This window comes from Cariama cristata, unplaced genomic scaffold (genome assembly GCF_000690535.1).
Source record: "Cariama cristata isolate BGI_N322 unplaced genomic scaffold, ASM69053v1 scaffold45391, whole genome shotgun sequence".
NCBI classification, from domain to species: Eukaryota; Metazoa; Chordata; class Aves; order Cariamiformes; family Cariamidae; genus Cariama; species Cariama cristata.
The window spans coordinates 1-12703 of NW_009600691.1; the positions used below are offsets into that span (position 1 = coordinate 1).

The 12703-nt window shown below is 38.8% G+C and overlaps 1 protein-coding gene across 1 annotated transcript; it reads left to right on the plus strand.

The window, feature by feature from the left end:
- The first annotated feature begins 209 nt into the window (after positions 1–209).
- On the plus strand, positions 210–11560 carry TMEM175 (transmembrane protein 175). Its single transcript, XM_009710099.1, has 9 exons — positions 210–242; positions 1372–1469; positions 3445–3496; positions 4742–4777; positions 6031–6114; positions 6756–6920; positions 8244–8322; positions 10076–10217; positions 10771–11560. Exons 2-9 carry the CDS (start codon positions 1426–1428, stop codon positions 11432–11434), a joined length of 1266 nt encoding a protein of 421 aa, XP_009708401.1. The 5' UTR covers positions 210–242; positions 1372–1425; the 3' UTR covers positions 11435–11560.
- The last annotated feature ends 1143 nt before the right edge of the window (positions 11561–12703 follow it).

A 12703-nucleotide genomic window follows, 5' to 3' on the forward strand; every position in this document is an offset into this window, starting at 1 on the left:
GTGCGGGGCCGCAGTGCGCGGCGGTGAGGGGCAGCGAACAGCCTTGTTCCTGTGCGGCCGAAAAGGGGTTCTGCCTTCCAGAACCGCAGGCTGTTAGCTACCTGATCCAGGAACGTTTGCGGCCGCCTGAAGTTTTTTAGATTTTAATAAAGCTCGCAATAAGGAAAAGAATGTCATGTACTAATAAGGCTTTGTTATTTCAGATTTTGCCTGTGGCTCACACAAAAATACATCCTGATCAGGTATCATATATCTTTTGTTGTTTCTTCTGTCTTTGCAAGTACATGTAACATCCTAATTTAGCACCCCCACTTAATTTCAAGTTCCAGATTTTCAAAGCCCAAACCATTAAGTAACATTAAAGCCAACAGAAATTTCCCCTAGGGGGGAGGAGCTGTTGAACTGGGGGTGAAAAACTTCAAATACTGAAGATCTGTGTAGTCTGCAGAAGTTGGAATATAGAGCCTGAATGAGCTGTGTATTGTAGGCCATAGATTTTATCCAGTTACTTTTGTGTGAAAAATGAATTGCCCATCTGACCAAAACATCTTTCAGAAAGCATCTGCTCTTTTGGTTAATACATAATCACTTAGAGAAGCCACGTATATTGTGAAAGCTAAATACTCCTTTTAAAATCAGGTTAATAATAAATGTAATCAGAATAAGCTAAGGTGGAAAATGAAAACTACAGAAAAATAAATTAATTCTGAAAGAAACAGGAATGTTAGGAAACAGATTAATCATTTGAGAAAGTTTACAGGGTTTTTTTTGTCACCATTTGTTTTTCTGCTCTCAAAAACAGACCTAGACACAAATATTTTGTCTCATTTAGTTTAGGAAAGTCAAGTACAATCCCTAACATGGCAAATATGCCACATGAATGTGTTTAAACCATTGTAGTGGTATATGAAAATTTGCTGTGCTTAAGCCTTCCCCTTCCTCATTGCTAACAATCATCACATGAAAACCTGGTTGATGCTTCTCCTCCCAAAGTCAGTGCTAAGAAAATAAAAAAGGCATTTTGTGGCCAGCCCTCCTCTGAAATGCATTATCACAGTAACAGTGATGAGAGAGTGCATGAATGAATCACAAGGTGAACAGAGCACTAGGAAGCCCTTTTACAGTGAAGAGGTGCGTTGGTACATCTCTTGGTACATATAACTACGCATTTCAGGATACTTGCAAGTGTCTAATAAACCAGTTCCTCTGCATGGTAGTAAAAAGATTATTGGAAGAGAACTGCATTCTTGTCAGGCATTTTCAAAAACTCTACTACATGACTGCATGTCCTTCCTCATTTGCAGACATTGCTAATAATTTCACAATGTAACATTTAACTTCTCTGTCTCTGGGTGTCACTTTCTGTTTCAGAAACTAGGTGAAAGTGTTCAGCAACTTCTTCTAGCAAAAATTGCAGTCTACTTGATGACCTTCTTAATAGTCACAGTGGCATGGGCAGCTCATGTAAGGTAGGAACTCTGAAGTTAAAGAGAAACTATTGTTTAAAAGGGCAGGAGGTAACTATGTGTCTGACATTTCTGTCTTGCTGATGTTTCTGAATTATCTTTTGTTGGGTAATAAAAAAAATCATTGTAAAGAAATGCTACCCTAAGCAGTGAGTAACTGTACTCTTACGCCACTGACAGTGATACAGAGAAAAACAAGCATTATATATCTTTTAAATTACTCTTCATTTTACTTCATATTCTAGATGGAATTAAACTTCTAATTATGCTGAAAAAGCATGATTTTGTAACTTGCATGCTACACAAATAGAGGAACTGATACAGTGCAGCTGGCCAAAAACTTGTCTGTCTCAGTCCTCAGCAGTGCTTCTCAAAAAATCAATTGTAATGTTGCAGATGCTGCATTTTAGAGCTGTGGACACTGCCACCTGCCCTGGTCTTGGTAGTTAAAAAGAAATTGACTTGCAGGCATCGTACTGGAATCAGGGCAGTTTTTGTTTGAATTTTGAAATTTGCAAATGTTACTATATTCTTTCCTTAAGTAAGCAGATTGGCTGCATTCTAATAGAGGTAATTCAATACTTGATAGTTCACATCAGTGCTTTTATTGCATTGCTTTTCTTGTGTAAGTAGATGCTGAGGCATAGTCTTTGAATAGTTTGGGGTTTTGTGGAGGGTGATTGGTTCCACTGACTCTGAGTGACACTTCTGTGCATCGGGAATTTAATTTTAACAAGGTGTAGTGCAGTTTGGAAGAAAAGCTTACTTTCTTTGTGTAACAATAACTATGGCGTATCTTCAGCAGAAATAATTTTAAGACTTAAAATTCTGAAAATATTCTGGTCCTAACAGCATGAATTTGCCTCTGTTCTCCCAAGTAAAACTCAGAGAAAATCAGAATAATAGCTCTTCACAATGACATATGAGACAAAGAAAAATCTGAGACTCCAGGTGGACTCTGAACATCTAGATCTGCTCTGGAAGATCTGTGCACTACTACTCTAGGGCTCAGATCCCTATACAACATTGCTTCATCTGACAAGCTAAAAGTCATTCTGGTGCCTATACTTTTATTTTGGCATCAGAGTACCAACTGGACTTGTTCATGTTCTTGTGTGAGCAGTGAACAGTGCCTGCTGGTCAAAGTCTGCCTTTGTTCATGCTTCAGAAGTATTTGCTTAAGCACTGAGCACAGGCTGTCGGTCTCCAGTTAGTTCTGGGCCTTGCCTATGTTTAAGTAAATAGGTGATTAACAGACGGCTAATGATAGTTGTCCTGTGGCTCCCAAGCCTTGTGCAGCTCACTAGCGGTTTGCTGGCAGTCCTGTCCCAGGTGTGTCAGGTGGCAAAAGATAGAGCTGTTCTGGAACAAAACTGCTGTGGGAGAAAGCAAATCAGTAGCCTGCCCCATTGACTTGGCTGCATTTCATCCTATGGTGAAGTGGCAAGTCCTCCAGGGAATCGTCATCAACTCTTGCTCCCGAATCACACCCTTGTGTTCCATTTTCCAAGGAATGATACCTATTTGTAGCTCAGTGCCTTGTTAGGTTTTTGGTATGTGACTTGATGGGTCAGACCTGACATCTGGATCACTTCTTCACAGATAATTTGCTGTTAACAACGGTGAAATTTACTTCAAAGTAAATATATAATTTCAGGTGTAGAGGAAGGATGGAGTAGGGGTGGGAAAGCCAGTTTGCTATGTCATATGCCACTTGTCCTTCAAATAGAAGTGAGGTTCTTAACAACTGCTGCATGATTGAACTTGACTGTTCATATTTCGCTTTTCAAATTCTTCTAACAAATTACTTCCATGTTCAAGCTAATGAGTTTTGGTAGCACCTGGACTACTTTTATAAATTCTGAAGCAAAGGAAATCAGCATCCCCTATAATATCATAAATGTACCATTTGTATACGGCATTGTAAAACATATTTTGGGAGCTGGCTTGTTCATGATATCTTGCCTTGCCTTGACAGGTTGTTTCAGGTGATAGAGCTTATAGATGATGTCCTCGCTCTTCTAAATCTGGTGAGTCTTGTCAGACACGCTGGATGTTTTAACTAGCAAGTACAGGTCACTTTTTCTTAAGTCTGTATGTACATATCCAAAAGTTTCTAATTTAAACAGCGTAACTCTGCCAAATTTCCAAGTCAGGAAGATACAAAGAGCTTGAATTCCTCCTTGCCAAAGTGGCTGATGGATAACTAACTTGCTTTTAACTAGCATATGTTTTACTATAAGCCAGAAGAAGCTCTGCAACAGGTTAATCTGAAGCTCATCTGAGGGAACTGAAGAGGCACCTATGGCAAAGGCTTTTGACTCTCTTCATCTGTGTGCAGCTGAAGTATCTGTTCTCCAGGCTTAGGAAAATGAAATGCTATGTCTTTTGTGGCAAAAAAATCTTAGTGGTAGTTTTGAATTACAGTTATGTTTTCAAGTCATTTCTCTGTTTAAGTTGCTCAGAAATTCATTCTGAAGCTTATTTGAAATCGAGGATTATATGATCTTTCAAAAACTACCACTGAGAGACCAATCTCTGAATCAGTGTTTTGAGATTTACACTTGCCTAAATCTTACCTCGTAAAAATTCTTCATTTATCTGAGTATGTTTTTTAACAAGCCACCCTGTATATCTTGGTTACTAATAGTGGTAATAGGATGCTGCCATAGTGAACATATTCTTCCTTTCAGCTAGAGCTTTGTATTTTGCTATATTTTTTAAAATTCTGTTCTCTGACAGTGTGCAACCACACAGTTAATTTAATTTAGTTAATAACAGTACTGAGTTTAAACTCCATGAGATAACACTACAGGAAATTACCTTAGACTACTAGCTTAAGGCATGTAGTTCTTACCTAATGTAGCTTTCAGAGCAAGGCATTTCTTTGTGCTTGAGCTGTGGGGTTTTTGTAATTTGGCTTTTTTATATATGAAATATTTGTGATCAGAGATCAATGTTTTTGACAAATCAGAAACCACTGTTTAGGTAGTGTGGTACTATTGGCATTGCTACTTTTGCCTGTGGTATTGTCAACAAAACTGTAGCGTTTTCTAAAATAAGCTTGTACAGTTTGGATAGCAAATGTGGAAGATGCATACAGAACTAGCCATTTGTTGCAGTTAAAGCTCACCAGCTTCAGAAATGTGTTTTTTTCCATGGTGCAGCATAAGCATTTGATCTGTTTGTGTTGCATTCTCTGGACACATCTTTAATGTGGGGATTGCTTGCTTTGTATTTTGCCTAGAGTTTCAGTACACTTTTTTCTTTTGTAGGCCTGTATGATGATCATAACTTTCTTGCCATACACTGTAAGTACTTTTCTAAAATTTGGCATATGTTTAAATTACAGAGTTTTTTTTTCTTTATTTATTTGGAAAGACTTTACCAAAGTATTCAGAAACTCAGGAAAGTGTTACTATTGTACAAACCCGGAATCCATTGTAATAGTAAAGCCCTACTTTTTTAAAATTCATGAGGACATGTTACAACCTTCAGTTACTGCATGTTATAGACCTGGCAGAAAATGGGTATTGTAGAAGAAAAATTATAATAATGGAAAGTCATAGTTTCCCATGATTTCTTTTAAAAAAGCAGCTGTATTGAAAAATGTCGAAGTCGCCTAATGAGAATTTTGCATTTTATAAGAGAACTAAAGCTGTGTTTCAAACTCTTCTTTAGATGACAGAACATTTTCCTTTTGTAATCTAGACAAGATTTTGATATCACTTTGACTTAGAAAGGTTGATTCTAGCAGCCAATCATTCATTTTCTGAATCTGCAAATTTGATGTTCTGCACAATTTCTGGTCAGATGGCCTTTAGACCTAGCAAGAATATTTGCAACTGAAAACCATATTAGCAGAACAAAAGTGTTGTTTAAAATGCATCTTGACTTCTATTATACATGTAGAATAGATTTATGACAGGTATCTGTTTCTCTATGGATATACCTGTGTTATATATTAGTCTGCAAAGAATAAAGCTGTGGTCAATAAAATGGTCTTTTCTGCAAATAATAGGGCTGTGGTCAGTAAAACGGTCTCTATCAGCACGAGCACGTACTTTTTACTTTGACTTGAAGCTGAAATAATTTTTGGAAATTGGTCAATGTTACCCTAGTACTACTCCCTGCTTCCCCCCCCCCCCCCAAGCTACAGAAATTAATACAACAGGGAGCCATGGAGGTAGAGAAATTAAAAGATTCAAAAAGGTATCCTAATATCAAGAATTTTCACAGCTATGAATATCTTATCCACTGAAAACACTGTTAAACTTTATGCTCAGCTACAAGCCAGTCTGTAGTTATTATGGAGACATAGCGTCAGAGAGGTTAAGGTTATGTGGTATGAACATGAGAGGAAAGCCATCTCTCCAGATGCCTTTCGTTGGAATGCCTGCGTGTGTTTGTGGCTAGAAGTTGCGTTTACTGGAATTATGTTGAAAAGCCAAGTATTATTTAGGTTTTTGAGTTTCAATATTGAATGAAGAGTGCTTCCATTCTCTACTGTTATTCCTACATTGCTCCTTAATTAAATATTTGATCTAGTTGCATTTTTTTCTAGTTTTCCTTAATGGCCTCCTTTCCAGAGGTACCTTTTGGCATTTTCCTGTTCAGTGTCTGTGCTGTTGTCATTGGCCTTATACAGGTATTGGAGCCATCCATTTACATTTTCACTTTTAAATACATTTTCTTGGGTAGAACTAAAATTACATTTCTTAACTATGGGTATAAATTGCTAAGTGTCTTTTTTGTTTGTGTAGCATTCTTTTTCAAAGTTGTGCCTGTTGTGATAATATATTATCTGCATATGAGATGAAAGTGTGCATTGCCACTGTCCTGTGAAGGTGATTTATGCAACTAAATTGGCTGATCTCAAAGTCCACAGAATAGAAATTCCTTTCCCAGTCTTTAAGGAAATAGCAATTGACTTTTCCTGAACTGAGCTGTGCAGTGATGGCTGAGTGAACATGGGCTTTCAACCTGAGTCCAATGGCACTGGTTTTCTCCTGGTGCAGTGCCTTGTTGCTTTCAGTTTCTTATTGTGGAGGTCTTCATTCCTCTTCTTGTAAGATCCATGGTCAGGACAAGCTCTGCAGAGGAGACTAAAATCTTGACATGCAGTGTATTGTGAAATCTCAGAGATTCTAAGACCAGCCCTCCGTGAGGGAGTGAAGAATAAGGCTGAAAGTGTTTTGGAATTTGTTGATTTATAGTTTTACAGTTTTATATTTGAAATGCTGCATACACTTGTATGTAATAACTTCAGTAATGCTCTTCTCCTTGCAGGCTGTGATAGTACTGTATGGATTCTATCACCCACACTTGCTGAATCAACAGATACAGGTGTCTGAAAACCAGAATTTCTATAAACGTCATATCTTAAAGATTATCCTGAGAGGACCAGTTTTATGCTTTTTAGCAGCCATCTTTTCTTTTTTCTTTATTCCTTTGGTAAGTTCTCCCAGTTCACTGAAAACTTTGATGCAGCAGTTTATATTAGTTATATTTAGGGTTGTGTATTAAAATAATGATGTCCATGTTAAATGTGCAGACTTTCTCAGTTGCCAGTTCTGTGACATAATCATGGCTGCTATTTGCATTGAAGATGTTCAATTCACAGATAACAATCTGTAATTTGATCCATGAGTTTGGGTAGTTTTGAAAGAATATTCTGCTACAATATTAACCTTACTTGCTCTACCTGATTTTTTTTAAGGTTCTTTTAATTAGAAGCAGGTCTTCTAAACTGTAGCTTAGCATCTTGGTCATCAGAAGTAGGTGAGATAATGTGGAAGGTTACATGAAATAAACATCACATTGCACAGACTGAAGACAAGTGAATACAATTGCTGCACTAACTCAGGGTGTTAAGAGCAAATAGAATAAGCAGACCAGTTAGCCAACCTGCATCTCAAAACAAATGTTTTTGGCTAGGGCCTGCTTTTACACAGCCTTTTTCTTTGCCATCTTTATTAAATGGCAGCGAGTTGCTCCTACTTATTAATAGCTCGTATCTTTCTCAGAACCCCTGCTTGGAACTGAAATCTAGTTTTTGGATGTATCCTGAGCTTCCTTTCCTCTGTCTTGTTCTGTAGGAAAAGGTAGATTTAACTGAATTTTGAGAAAGATTCCATGGGAATTAGCAGTGTTTAAATAATCTCCAAATTTAGGAGGACTCAGGTTGCTGTTGATAAAAGGGACAGTTATGATTCTAAATGTGAAAAGGCTTAATTTTAACTGAAAATATGCCTTCGTCTTACTTCCTCACTTTCCTCTTCTCCCTCGCCTTGTTCACTAGTGTATTTTCTTTTAATATTAATAACAGTGACATTAGTCTCCAGGTTGCTCTTGTGTTTAGACCTGTGCAAAGCCTGTGAACCACTTATGACCCACTGAGGTGTCTTTGGGAGACAAGTAGTAGAATCATAGAATATCCAAGTTAGAAGGGACTCGTAAGGGTCATATGGGATAGTTCTCCAACTTCCAAAGAACTCATTACTGCATTTTTCTTAGCAGAATTATTTCCCTTCTTCTTTTAGCTTGCTTCATTACTGGTACTAAATTAGCTTTCAGAAAGCAGTATTGGGTTGCATATGCAATATCGAGGAGGTACATGTGCATTTCAGGTGAGCCTTTTCCATGTCATAAAGACAAGATTTGTTTTTCTCAGTGTGGTTATACCTAAAGATTGAGAGTTATAGTTTCATATTAAACTTGGAAGGTAATTTGTATTTTGACAACTAAATTTAAACTCTGTCATTTTCCTCTCCATAGTCTTATGTACTTCTTGGGCTCGTAATCGTTTTTCCGCATCTCACTCGATTCATTACATGGTGTAAAACCAAGATTGTTGGTGAGTAACAATATTCATAGGAGTATGTTCAGATATGTTACTAGGTTGTCAACATGTTATCCAAACTGCCTGGAATGAAGTAATTTTAGTTCTACTTCCATTTTCAGTCTTGGAACATAGTGATTTTGGTGTTTATTGCTGTGCTTCCAAACAGTTTCTCCCTCGCTTCCTGGTTTCCCTTAATCTGTCACGAGGTTTGTGTAAGACACAAAACATTCAAAGATCATTTCTGAATGCCAGACCTCTCTGGTTTGTCCTGAATATGCATGTGTGTGCATACACACACAAGTACATGAATGATGGCTGCAGGCCATCTATCCCCTTTCCTTCCTAAAATGGGAGCATGGGGATTGAAGACTATAGGAAGCAAGCTCTATGCCTGTATTGCTTCCTTCCTAGCAATACTGTACGGTCCCACATTTTCAAACTGGCAAGCAAAGCACGTATAAATCAAACTTTTTCAGGGTAATTAACTGTTTAGCATGTTACATCTCATTAATTTAACTGCTGTGGTCTAAAGGTGTGCATTCACACACGGCTGAAGTCAGCCTAAATCTATGCTTCCTTCCCTTACGCTCCTTGCTTATGTTCTTTCTGCCCACCTTGTGTCAGCGCTAACAATTGCATAACCACACCAACAGCTAGAGCTGCTTTTAAACTCTGCTGAGGAGGAGGTTGCCAGTGCCAAAATAAAGGAGAAGGTGGTATCATGCAACTTACTCAGCCCAAAGGTGGAGTGTCCCTCTTTAAGAGCAATATAAACTGACCAGAAAAACACTGAACAGAGTCATGTCTTTGGAATTGGTGCTCCCGAGGTGAGTCAGAAGACTAACACCTTTGTGCTTCTGCTGCTCTTCAGCCTAGTACAAGTCCGTCTGTGTACAGTGCAAATGGAAAAATACTTTTGATTCCCCCATGTGGCAGCAATAATAGACAGGGAGGCAGAAATGCTCTAAAACAGCTAAAGCCAGACTCTGAGAGCCAGAGAATAAACACATGCAAATACTGCCTGTGCCTACTGTGATGGAGGCACTGCGGTTTGCCATTCGGTCTTGTCTGTGTACATCTCACCCCATCCGATGGCTGACAGAAATTACTGCTTTATTGACTGAATTGTGATTACACTTGCTTTTCATTCAGTTCTTCTCCTTACTTCCTCTGGAAGCTGTAAGCTTTTTCTTCACCCAGTCAATACTCCTGAAGTGGTGCAGCTTGGCTATCTGGGCAATGCAGAGTCCGGTCTTTACAGATGTGTTTGACTTTTCCTATAAAAACTCCAGAGCCCCACCTTTTGACCAAAGACTGGATTTATTTTAAAGCAGGCCATTTGATGTCCCAGTGCAGCCCCCATGCTCCAGTGAGTTTTTTCTCCCATGCGGTGTAAGTTCTCCACGCTGTCTTAAAGGACCTACAGCTATTAGGGCTTCCCGAGGCACAGCATCTGATTTGTTTAGCTCAAATGTTTTGTTCAATTACAGCTTTGAGTCATTTTTCACTTGGTGGAAATGGTATGCCATACAGTTTAAAGGACAGGGCTCTTTGTCCCTGGAGCCCTTGTTCTGAAGGCAAGGTGAACTTCCGGGACAGGCACAGCTGCCGAAAAAAGTGGAGTGACTGACTTATATGGATGAATAGTACCTTTCTTTCTACAGAAAGATTTTGGCAAGTGGGGAGAAAGAGAAAGGGAGTTTCTACCTTGTTTTATGCTACCTGATTTTGTCTTTCATTAGTAAACATCTGGATTTGTTTCCAGGTCAGAGAGATGAAGAGGAAGAACAGCATAGCTTAGAAACCTTCACTTTTTACCTCAGTGAGCCTCTGAGTAAGGAACGGGTAGAAGCATTCAGTGATGGAGTCTATGCTATTGTAGCAACCCTGCTCATTTTGGATATATGGTAAGGCTTTGGGTTGCCTCTTACACTTTGTGTTGTTAAATATTATCTTTTGTCTATGTAATATTTGAGGAAATAAAATTAACCAAACATTGTCTTTGACTTCTAAAACCTTCAGTGGTTACTTTAAGTATAATTTTCTGGAAAGATACAGAACACAAACAAAAGATACTTCTAACGCTCACATTTCATCAGTAGTGATCATCAGTCTATTTAATGTATGTTGGGTTGGGGAGTCTTGAAGAACCAAGCTTCCTTTTTGCTTGGTCATGTTTTCAGCTAAAAAGCTTTTATCAACAAAAACTGCTTAGTCAGTGTGGCAACTTTATTACATTAACCTAAAAGAATGCCAACTTACTTTCAGATTTCCTTTCAGATCTAATTTATTTGCAGAGCTGTTTTTTGAAATGCTGATTTTAAGTTACAAATTAGAGAACTACAAAGTGGGTGCCTGTTGTTCCCTACTTGCTCGGAGTAAAGCAGCATAGTTCAGTGTTGCTCCAGGTGTGTTTTTGTAACAGTAATATGCAAAGTAAAGTAAGTTTTTTCTCCACAGTGAAGACAACGTCCCTGAGCCCAGAGAAGTTGAGGAGAAGTTCCATGGCAGCCTTCTTGAAGCTTTAAGTGAATATGGGCCAAACTACCTTGCCTACTTTGGCTCATTTGTAACAATTGGTCTCCTGTGGTTTGTCCATCACTCGCTTTTTCTTTATGTAACAGAAGCTACACGATTAATGGGGCTGCTTAACATACTTTCATTGGCTTTCATTGGTGGGCTTCCACTGGCTTACCAGCTGACCAGTGAATTTGCAGAGAAGTCTCACAATGAAATAGAAGCCATTCAGGTCAGCTGTGTTATCACTTTCTTTGCCAGCATATTTCAGTTTGCAATATGGACTACAGCGCTCCTCCATGAAAGGGAAACTTTGCATCCCTTTGCTAGATATGGTGGCAAGGAGCATGCCTTCATGTTTGCCAAGCTGGCTCTCTACCCTTGTGTAAGCCTTGGGGCCTTCTTTTTAACATGCTTGTTAAGTGAATTCAGCACAGCCATTTTCCATCTTATGCAGATTGTAATCCCATTTGCTTTTCTTGCCTTGCGCATTTTTGTTAGAATTTCTCTAACTGTTATAAAGTCTGTGATGTCTCTCTCCAGACGGAAGGTTGTAGTGTTAGAAGAGGAGGAGGCATGTTTGTCTCCTACTGAAACACTGTCCTAAATTTCCACCAGTGCATGTGACATTGTAATGTTAACTTGAGTTCTTCTAACTCGCATTATCTTCTTGTGTGGATTATACTGATCTAAACCAAAGCCTGCATTGGCCATAACTGGGGAATATTTAAGTTAGCTGGTCATGCTTGAGACCCTTTCTCCAAAACCTTTAATTGGAAAAATCAGGTAAATAGGAGGTACAAAGAAAGGCATGTTCTCCTTCCTTTAGAATTACCCTTTTGGAAAAAATGCTGCTTGACATGTTAACTGCAGTAATGATCAATTAAGAAGTGCACAAACAGATGCCCAGCAAAATGCTCTTTCTTCTGACATGACAAGTCATGATGGCAGCCAATCACAGGTATAGAAGCTGGTTGTGGTACTAAAAGATAGGGAGTGAGCCTTGGAAGACATGGAGACCTCTGGATTTCTGGATGGTGCATCGTGGTAAAACATTTGTGTGTACGGGTTGCTGGTCTCCGCCCCCCCCCTTTTATTTTTAAAAAATGGTTACAGTGTCTCTTCTGCGTAGTTGCAAACTTGTGATAGCATTTTGGAAACTACTTGTGTTTCACTCTGAGCGTGACTTTAGATGGGAGTTGCAACTGTGACCCATATGCCGTCTTCCAGGCTACCTGAACACAAGTTCTTCAGTCAGTTCTTCATCTGTTCTTTTAAAAAAGGATGTATTTAACAAATGAGGATTCATGTGGCTGTGTATCCAAGGTTTGAACTAGCTTTGATATCTCCCAGGGAAGAAATTCAAAGAGCTGTGGGACTAGAGGTAAATCTGTTTTCAGTTCTGAAGCAGCTGCTCATCTGAAGTAAAAGGTTTGGATTTCTCAGGCTTTTTGTGTCTGTTTTCATGCCTATTGAAAGGAACATCCTTCTGTTATTCTGAAGGCATGATGTCATATTCAGAGAGTGTGAGACTTTCCTGCCACATGTAAGAGTTCCTCATCAGGTAAGGGAGTTGAGTTTGTCGCTAAGTAGATGCTAATTAAGGGATCCCACAGATTTCTGAGTCTCAGCAAGACGGCAAAAGAAGTTAATCCTGTAGATGTTCAGTCCATGGTATGTTGAATTTTTTTACATTTATGTGCAGTTTGATAAGCTTTATGCTTATCAATCGTTACCCTGCAGAGAGCTGTACAGAAGGAGTGGGCAAAATCATCTAGTCTTGGGCTGCCCTGGAAGCCCTTACATTTGTTTTTGGCAGAGCCATTAGATTGTATCTTGAACTGTCTTAGTGCTTGATAACTTTAATGCCATATTT